This window comes from Myotis davidii, unplaced genomic scaffold, assembly GCF_000327345.1.
Source record: "Myotis davidii unplaced genomic scaffold, ASM32734v1 scaffold970, whole genome shotgun sequence".
NCBI classification, from domain to species: domain Eukaryota; kingdom Metazoa; phylum Chordata; class Mammalia; order Chiroptera; family Vespertilionidae; genus Myotis; species Myotis davidii.
Genome location: NW_006282204.1, coordinates 28,754 through 38,946, shown reverse-complemented (window position 1 = coordinate 38,946; position 10,193 = coordinate 28,754). Strand labels below are relative to the sequence as shown.

Here is a 10,193-nt window from a genome sequence, read left to right as displayed (position 1 = left end):
ACTGTTATGACTGGATGACCAGATGATGGAATGACTGGCCATTAGCTATGACATGCACTGACCACCAGGGGGAAGATGCTCAATGCAGGAGCTGCCCCCTGGTGGTTAGTGTGCTCCCACAGCCTACCTCCCCTGGCTGGCCAACCTCCCATTGTCCCTCCCCCGGGACTGGGCGAGATGGCCCCTATTGGCCCTGGTCACTGGCCAGGCCAAGGGACCCCACCATGCATGAATTCGTGCACTGGGCCTCTAATATTTATATAACTAACTGGCCAGCTAACCACTAGCTATTCAAAGTGTTTTTTCGTGCATGATAAGAATATTATTATTATTATTATTATTTTTTTATGTGTATGTTTTTAACCCCCCTCCCTCCCGCCCCCGAACCCTCCCCAGCCTTCCCGCTGTAGTTTGACACTCTGTTTGAGGCAGCTCTGCCTCTGTATCTATTATTGGTCAAAAGTTTATAATGGTCTCAATTATCCATGAATGAGTGAGATCATGTGGTATTTTTCCTTCATTGACTGGCTTATTCGTGCATGATAAGAATATTAAACTCTCCCTCTCCTTTCCTTCCTTCCTCCTCCATAGTATTAAAACGCATTTACTTTTCATTACTTTTCCTTCATGCAGAATGCAATACGTAAGTTACTGGAAAAGCCTGTTTCCCCCATCGCCCATCTCGAGAGGCCCCAACTCACCTGCACGTCATAATGGGGGATCGCTGTTCCCAGGCAGCTGGGCTTGACTTTCATTGTCTTGGAAACTCTGCAGGTGAGTCCCTGTGGGAAGCAGCAGACAGATGGGCAAACGTCAGGAGGGTCATAGGTCCCAGCAAAAAGAAAAGAAAGAAAAAGGACCCTCAGCAGAGCAGTCCTGACGTGGTGGAAAGATGACTCACATTCGGTGGCTCCCTTCCGCCCCTCCCTTGCTCTCCCCTTTCTCCTGCTCTCCCCTCCCCTGCTCCCTCCCCTCTCCTGTTCTCTCCCCTCTCCTGCTCTCCCCCCTCCCCTGCTCTCTCCCCTCCCCTGCTTTCTGGCCTTCCCTGAAACCCCTAAATTGTTTGGAAAGCAATCCATTGACTACTCCCAGTATGGAGGAACTACCAACCACATTATGATCTTTTTACGGGGATCCATACTTTCCTAAGGGACCACGGGCACCCAAAGTCCTTTAAAGCCAAATGGAATTAAATGACCTCCCCTAAGAGGCCAGCCTTGCTGGGCCCTGAAGTACACTCCCACAGAGACGCGGGCCTAGCCAGGCTCCCTCTGAAAGGCCGACCCTGTGGCTGCGCTGTCCTACCCACACTGTAAACCTCTGCCCACACGCTGCCAGTTCCCCAGGGGTTCTCCTCAGGAGGGTGGAGGGTAGTGGTGGTGAAGAGGAGGGAGAAGTGCTGAGAGGCCGAGCAGAGGCGCTGGGGAAGGAGGGGAAGCGCCCAGACGGCTTTCATAAGCAGCACAGTGAGTCCCGGCCCAGGGCCCTGGGTCCCAGGAGACCTGGCAGGTGGAGTGGGGCTCTTGGTGGTTCCCATTCTGCCTGAGCAGCCCGTGCCTGGCACATTCCAGAAGCCAGGGCTCTGCTGAGACAGCTTCACTCAGAGGGTTTGCTGGCCTCCATGCCACCTCCCCCGCTGCACTCATTCTACTCCTCTCCACAGAACCTCTGTGGCCGCCTTGTCACGTCTATTAGTCCCCCTCCCCTATGAGTGCAACCCCCCTCCCCCCACTCAGCCTGTGGTATCTCTGCTGCGTTCTCAGGGCTGACCCACAGGGGGTGCTCCATGAATACTGATGGGACAGCACATGAGGAACATGGCTCACATTCTTATTGTCAAAGTGGAATCGGCCCAGGGGGCCAGCTCCTGGCCCGACCCCCCACGCCCCGTCCCGGGCCTACCGTCTCCGTCTGGCCATAGAACTCGCGGATGTCCAGTCCTGTCTGCGCCTGCCAGCTTGCCAGCGTGCCCGGGAGGAGGGCCTCGCCACCGCTGAAGCAGCTCTGCAGGTATGGGAACTTGTAACTGAGGAGAGAGGTGAGTGTCCCCCACAGACTCCGTGGGTCAGTAGGTGAGCGTGGGGAGGGGGAGGTCCTGACCACCCGAGCCCATCACCTGGACAGGTCCTGCTGCACCAGCATTCAGTAGACTATGGGGGCCCCTACCATGTTGTTGATGGGGTAGCTGGACAGCACCTGCAGGAGGAGAGCCAGGTGAGACGCCGCGCCCAGGTCGGGTGCCCAGCCGGCCAGGACACATGGTGGTTCCGAGCCTGGGTGCTGGCATGGCAGGGTCTGCCTTTAAATCCTAGCTTATTTGTTGTGTCTGTTTCGGGTCCAATGAGCCCCAATTCTCATGTCCCCTCAAGCCCAACATAACAGAGAAACGAGCACTTATCATGGGAGGGAAAGGCCCAGGGTTATTTTGTGGCATTTTTGTCAAATCGAGCTGCCTACTCCTGCAGATGTGATGACTGTCCTCATATCCACACCTTCAGGTTATGCAAACCCCAGCCTTCCAGGGAAGGAGGCTGCCACTGTGGCAAGTGGCGGTGTGCTCTTGGTTCAGTGCCTAGCCTCCGGACCAGCTTCACGACAGATTAATTCAGGTGGGAAAGTGCCTTATCGGCACTTCAGAAGCGCTGCTAAAATTTAGCTGGCACTGAATACTTGCTAGACCTTGTGCCAGCTCCTTCTCTTCTCACAATAGCCTCATGGCGTCTGCATGATCATCCCCAGTCAGAGGGAAAGCTGTGACTCAGACGACGAAGTGACGTGCCCAAGGTCACACAAGCAGCCAGGAGTGGAACCAGAATTTGCTGCCAGTATGCCTAACTGCTATGTAACACCACCTTTGTCTGCACAGAGCTTATAGAAAAACGACTTAGGCAAAAATATATAGAAAAACGATTAACATCAGTGAATCATGCAATTATTTCCTCCAAGTACTCTTTTTGTTTTAAAACCTCACCCAAGCATATATTTTCCATTGATTCTAGAGAGAGAAAGGGGGAGATGGGGAGAGGGAGAAACATTGATGTCAGAGAGAAACATGGATTGGCACTCCGACCAGAGATCGAACCTGCAACCTGGGTATGTGCCCTGACTGGGAATTGGACCCGCGACCCTTCAGTGCATGGGACGATGTTCTAACCAACTTAGCCACACCAGCCAGGGCATCCCCCAAACACTCCTGATGAACTGGTAAAAGCTATGGAAACATCCCATCTCCCTTATTGCCTTGCCCTACAGGAAGCTCAGTATGTAATTACCTACTTACTTGCTGCACTTCTCTTTACTCCTGTTGGTTACCCCACCCAAACTCCAATCTATATTTTCCTAATAGGTTTTTAGAAAAAACTATTTGCTCCACTTAACAGAAGTCATATCAAATCATTTTTGGAAGGAGGCAGAGTAAGAATTTGTTTACATCAGAAAATGACAAAATCATTTGAATAGAATCTCCTGAGAATCCAGACCAAGCCTGACCAGTTGCCGGCCAAACAGAAGTCCGATTGGGCCCTGGACTCCCCCAGAGACCCGGCGGCGCAGGAGGTGCACGGCCCAGCCCTCCTCAGGCCGAGTCCAGCACCGGGTGTGCCCGTGCAAGCAAAGTGAGCCTCCCACCGCCTTGTGCACTGGGCCAGGCTGTTTGCAGACTTTATCTAACGGCTGCCCTGTCAAGTTCCGTGGGAAAACTCCAATTTATTCTTCCAAACTCCTCCAGCCCCGAACTGGCAATGACCCTAATGTCCATCCCCAGTGGGATGGAGAAGAAATCATGATTGGACACAGAGTGGAATACGCCACAGCAGCCGGAGAGGACAAACATCTCCACCGAGCAGCCAGTGGCGAGTAGTCACGAGTAGTCACAGTGTTGAGTGGAAGAAGCCAAACACAAGAGATCACACACTAGGTGGCTCCACTCCATGAAGATCACAGAGAAGCAAGCTACCCTGGAGTGGAGGTCAGGAGGCGGAGGAGCCGATGGAGCATGGCAGTGGCGTGGCGGCGGGGGCACTCCCTGCCGTAATGGGAATGTCTTACGTCTTGAAAAGGCGGCAGTGACAGGGGTGCCTGTCATAGACTGAATGCTGTGCCCCCCAATTCACGTGTTGAAGCCCTAGCCCCGTGGGAAGGTGTTGGGCCTTTGGGAGGTAATTAGGTTCAGATGAGGTCCTGAGGGCAGGCCCTGTGGTGGGGTCAGACTCACTCTCTTCACAGGGGACCCAACAAGGGAGTTGTCTTGTGCACCCGAAGGACATGCCCCCTGGCCCAGGCTGTCAGCCTCAGCCCGTGAGAGGGAGATGTCTGGGGGTAAGCCCCGCCCCAGGGTGCTTGTTATAGCAGCCCAAGCTGGTGCTGGGTGTGACACAGGTCAGTTGTTTGCCAGCTGTGCCCTTAACATAGCTGCACTCCGTGCATTTTACCTGTAGTCTGTGCTGTACTCCACACACACACACACACACACACACACACACATCACGTCACCTCCACAGCCCACCCTTCCCTACGCGTGGTTCACCACCATCTATCAGATGCTTGGAACCAGTTAACACGTGTTGAGTGAGCCAGTGACCCATGCCTGTTGCCTGAATATACTCTTTGTACAATATGTGGGTTTCTCTCCTTCCCTGGCCCACGAGCCCTGGGAGGCCGGGGCCCTCTCCATCTTGTGTACTGAACAATGTTCATCCATAGGGCGGGGGTTAGCAGACTAGATGAGCTGAAAGAAACTGCAGTCAATCAGAGTGTGCAAACCTTGGGCTGACCGCCGCGTGGTGTGCAGTGGGCCTCTCTCACCTGTAGGATGGCCAGTGGGTCAAACTTCGGCAGGAGATGGATAAATACGCATGCCCCCGACGTCCAGGGTTCCAGAAATGAGCACAGGATGTTTAGTATCCACGCCGTGTCTGTTATGGTCCAGATCAGGTCCAAGGCTTGCAAGTCTGTCCACAGGCTGAGGGAAGAGAGGAAACACACATGCATATACGCAGGAGCGTGCACATGGCGGGCAGGGGCAGGTGTGTGCGCTCAGGTGTGTGTGTGTGCTGAGTGTGGTGGCATGTTTGGTAGGAGTGTGTGGGAGCTAAAACTGATAGAGGAAAGAGAGTTGTTCTGTCTACACACTCTGTTTCCTGAAGGAGAGAGTATTTGGAAGGTGTGATCCCAGCTGACATCACTTAACAGATAACTGGATCTCATTCTCATGTTATCCCCAGAATGCAGTGCGGCTTTGACCTGTAGCAGCCACCAGGACATGTTTACCGTGCTTCCTCACAAAACATCCCCAGGTGATCATTCCAGCAAGGAGCCTTGCTGAGCTCCAGCTCAGCTGAGCAGGCCTTTGGTCCTGTTTCCTTGAAGCATCACAATGGCCTATGCCTGTTTCCTTTCTCTTGTGCAGCCAGAATAAAAGGCTTTAGGCCTGTCGTAAAGCAGGAACGATTTAGCCTGGACATGGAGAACTTCCGGTGGTGGGAGACCATGGTGCGTGTCCCTGCCTGAAGGTGGCTTCTACTTTCAATGCTGTAACAAGACTGGATCACAGTCTATCCAGAACAAATTTGGGGGGTGGGGTGAAAATTAATATCTTAGATACATTTAAGTGAGTTAGCTTCCCTATTTTAGAAACTGTATTTTACTCAGGCTCTTCTACTAAATTATTTCTGTTAAATAACTTAGTTTTCTGGTACCACAGACTCACAGGTGGAACATTTAGGTTTTTGAGTTTCTTACAGAAACGATTTTTCCAGGTCTGGTCATGACAGGGCCGGTGTGCAGTGCCTCCTATGAAAGGCCCTGAAGGTCCGTTAGAGCTGCCCGGCCACCTGGCCCCGTGTTGCCCGACTCACTGACAGGGCTAAGGAAGAGTGGAGGGTGTTCTCAGTGCTGACAGCTGAGACCTCCTTTCACCGAGTTAATCCGACGATGGCTTCTGAAAGTAGTTTGCTGCTGACACAAGTGCCCCTTTGGAGTGTGGGTAGCGCTAAAGCAAGTCGCCAGCGCCTCACAGGAGGAGGCGTGGGTCAGTCTGGGGGAACGCATGGCATGCCAAGCAGGTCAAACTTCAAAGGCGGCATGCGGCCTGCCGGCTGAGCGTGGCATGCTTGTGCGCTTATCAGTCAGACTGGCAGCTCATGGTGCCAAGGCCGGAGGCCTTGAGCTCCCTCCTATGAGCGGCCGGTGTCTGCCGGGTGCAGCCAGGCGCCCTCCTGCCCGCTCCCTGCCTTTCTCAGAAGCACCAGGGGGTAGCCGCCCATGAGCCCTGGGCCTGACTCAGACGAGTCTCTAGGTCGGCCCTGTGGCGAGGGGATCTGCTTACCCAGCGACCATCTTGGCTTTGACGCCCAGGCTGGCGTGGGAGTGCTCTGCCATCTTGGGGAGCCCGGTGCTCCCGCTGGTGAAGTAGATGGCCGCCGCTTCCTGGCCTCCTGTCTCCACGCAGCGGTGAGTGGGGGACGCATCTCTGCAGAGACAGGTCGCCCTCTCAGAGCTGCGGCACCAGGGGTCCCGGTGGCGCTGTCCTCACCCGCTCCTGCTGCAGGGCCAGTGGCGGCCCGGAGGGCGGCTTCGTGGGGCGGTCAGGTGAGTCCGAGCCAGCCAGCCTTGGGCGGGCGCCACGCAGGGCTGACCTTGTGAGCTGTGACGGGACTGACCGGACTCCCCGGGCTCACTTTCCATTCAGTGCAATGGGATCAGTGGGTCTCCTAGTCACGGAGGAAGTTACTGCGACACAAACGAAAGGGCTGCTTGCTTAGCGAGCACTCAGTAAATGCGCATCTACTTGCTGTCGGGATCTCTGACATGACACCAGGTAAAGAGGGGGTGCCAGCTAGTCCCTCGAAGCATGCGCATCCCTAGGCCTCTCCTCCAGGGTCCTGACCTCGAGCCTCCCAGAGCTGGTCTCGCTGTCTTGTCCCCTGGCAGCTCTCTTAAACACACGTCAGCAGAAAGAAAAAGCTCCGGTCCTCCTGGGTTTCCTGGGCTCAATGTCTCCGGGGAGGGGTTTCAGGGGAGCGGGCTGCCCCACCAGTGCTGCGTGGCTGCAGGCCTGGCTGAGGGATGCGGGACTGGAGGGGGCGTGGCTGGAGGAGGGGCCAGAAACCGGTGTGTCAGTCATCGCTCAGATGCTCCTGGCCGCACCCCTGACTCCTTCCCCTGAACAGGCTGGGGGAGTTTCCACCCACTTAGTGTTGTTTCTGGTGTGGGCCAGGGCTCGCTGTTGCCCCCTGGCTGGAACCCGGAGCTACTCTGCATGTAGGTGTGTGCAGCCCAGGGGGTGGGTGGCTAGTGTCCCCAACGGGCAATGCTCTCCCGGTGGAGCTCAGTGCTGCTGGTCCTTCCATGAGAACCCTGAGCAGCATCATGTGCCCTCAGAAGGCCCGCTTACCCCTGAGTGACGCTGGCGTGAGCCTCCCCTTGTCAGTGCTCCGCACTGCTCCCGACCTGCCCCGGGGAAGCACTTGCACCTGAGTGCCTGGTTCAGGACCCACTGGTGATGGGAACCAGGGAAGGACATGCAGCTACTCACTGCAGGAGCGTCTTGAAGTCCAGCCACCCATCCCGGCCTTTTGTAGACACCAGTAGCTTCGTCTTCAGAGACGGGCAGTCGGGTGCCACAGTGTCCACTGCCTGGGCCACGTCCTCCTCTGCCACGATGGCCCTGGCCCTGGACACCTGCAGCCTGTAGAGGATGTCCCTGGCCGTCATCTGGATGGTCCCGGGCATGAAGACGAGGCCTGGAGGAGTCAGGTGCTTAGAGAGAACAGGAAGGGGCTGTCTCCTTCCCTGCAGAAGCTGATGGAACAGCCAGTGCGGTCCAGTGGAGGGGAGTTTGGGGAAGGGACGACCAATGGGGAATGTCAATGATGACGGGCCAGGGGCCACAGAGTGAATTAAACACAGGTTTCCCTGGGCTGTCAGAGCTGTAAGAGGTCTAATGTCACACCATTGACAGTCTAAGCCTAATAACCCCACCCTCAGCCCCTACACAGACAAACATACACACACAGACACATACACATTTATACAGACACACACAGACATACACAGACACACAGATACACACACAGACACACAGATACACACAGACATACACACACAGACACATACACACACAGACACATTCATACAGACACACACAGACATACACACACACACACACACACACACATAACACACAGACACACAGATACATACACACACACATTCATACAGACACACACAGACATACACGCACACATTCATACAGACACACACAGACACACACATTCATACAGACACACACAGACATACACGCACACATTCATACAGACACACACAGACACACACAGACACACAAGACACACACATACACACATACACATTCATACAGACACACACAGGCATACACAGACACACAGATACACACACAGACACATTCATACAGACACACACAGACATACACAGACACACACAGACACACAGATACACATACATACACACACAGACACATACATACACACACATACACATTCATACACACATACATACACAGCCACACAGATACACACACAGACACACAGAGATACATGGACACACACACACATAGACACAGATACACACACATAGACACAGATCCACACACATAGACAATCACATACACAGACAGATTCAGCTCATCTGCAGTTCCTGGCCTCAGTACCACTCCACTGAGCCACCCGGGGCTGCTGCAGATCGGACTGCTCAGGGCCCTCTGAGAGCCAAAGGGCCAATGGTAAATGCATTAGGCCTTGCGGACCAGACGCTCTCCATCCCAATGACTCAAGTCTGCCCTTAGTCCAGTGCAGCTCAGGCAGGGACAATACATAACGTCACAGCTGTGCTCCAATGAAACTTTAGTTACAAAGACTGGCTGTGAGCCAGACTTTTAATAGGTTCTGAGAAAATTCACATGCCACCTATCAAAATGGTGGTGAAGTAACAATGTGAACAGCGGATAGCTCATGCTGCCTTTCTCTGGACATCTGTAAGCCCATGAGCACAGACCATGCGTGGCTCGCCTGTTGCCAGCCACCTCGAGCAGGCGTTTAGGAGATAGTTTGCCTAAACAAAAGGGGGGATGCATGCTGCATGCAGGGGCATTTTTTGGGAGGAATGGTGGCATTTCTCTGCCATCAGTTTCTTCCACGAGAGAGCCAGTGCCAGCCCAGGGGGTCAACTACTCACCTGCTCGCATGCAGCCCAGTGTCACCAGCCACCACTCGGGCACCCGGGGCAGCACCACGGCCACGTGGTCTCCACGCTGCAGGCCGCATGCTCCCGCGAGGACATTGGCTGTCCGCTGGCTGAGCTCCTGCAGCTGTCCGAAGTCCCAGCGCACCTCCTCCCCGTGGCTGCTCACCCACCACAGGGCAGGGCCCGGGGCTCTCCTGCCGGCCTGAGGGAAGGGGAGGCTTGCTGGTGGGGGGCTGGTGGGGGGCTGGGACACAGCCTGGGGAAGGTCCTGGTGGAAAGCTTTCTAAGCTTTCTGATCTCAGGACCCGTAGTCACTCTTAAAAAGTATTTTAAGAACCTTAAAGAGTTTTTATTTCTATGGATTCTATCTATCAATATTTCAATTAGAATTTATAAAATAGTAGTATTGCATATTAGCTCAGTTGTGAATACAGGAAAAGTGAGATAAAAACAGTCATAAAGCATAAAGTGAAAGTAGCCCCTCTGATCTTTCACAATATTTTCTGTGAAATGGTTTTTGCTCCTCAAAGGACAATTATGATACACTAGTTGGATTGGTATCTCTGTTCCAGTTCTCATTCATAAAGAACTAGAGGCCCTGTGCATGAAATTCATGCAAGAGTAGTCCTTCACAGCCCCAGCTTCATCCGGGAGATCGTCCGGAAGGACATCAGGTCTAATTAGCATATTATGCTTTTATTATTCTCCTATCTAATAACAGACAAACATGGTAATTAACCGTACCTCCGACATGCTTCCCATTGGCTAATCAGGGTGATATGCAAATTAACTGCCAACCAAGATTGCGGCTGGCAGCCAGGCAGCTGAAGCGAACAGGAGGTTTGCTTGCTCCAGTGATGGAGGAAGCCAGGGTTCCCCACCTGCCGCTGCCAGCCTCTGAGCTGCACTCTAAGAAACAATGTTGCAATTATAGAAGCTAAACAAACCCCAGAAATCTGCTTTCAGCCAGCCAG

The 10,193-nt window shown here is 53.9% G+C and overlaps 1 protein-coding gene across 1 annotated transcript in view; it reads right to left on the bottom strand.

The window, feature by feature from the left end:
• LOC102755299 (acyl-coenzyme A synthetase ACSM2A, mitochondrial) overlaps positions 1–10,193 on the bottom strand; it is a 22,971-nt gene that overhangs the window by 8,450 nt on the left and 4,328 nt on the right. Inside the window, 7 exon segments of the mRNA XM_015571317.1 lie at positions 702–782; positions 1,903–2,026; positions 2,117–2,196; positions 4,804–4,960; positions 6,326–6,469; positions 7,535–7,742; positions 9,211–9,421. Of these exon segments, the coding sequence (XP_015426803.1) occupies positions 702–782; positions 1,903–2,026; positions 2,117–2,196; positions 4,804–4,960; positions 6,326–6,469; positions 7,535–7,742; positions 9,211–9,421 (1,005 nt within the window).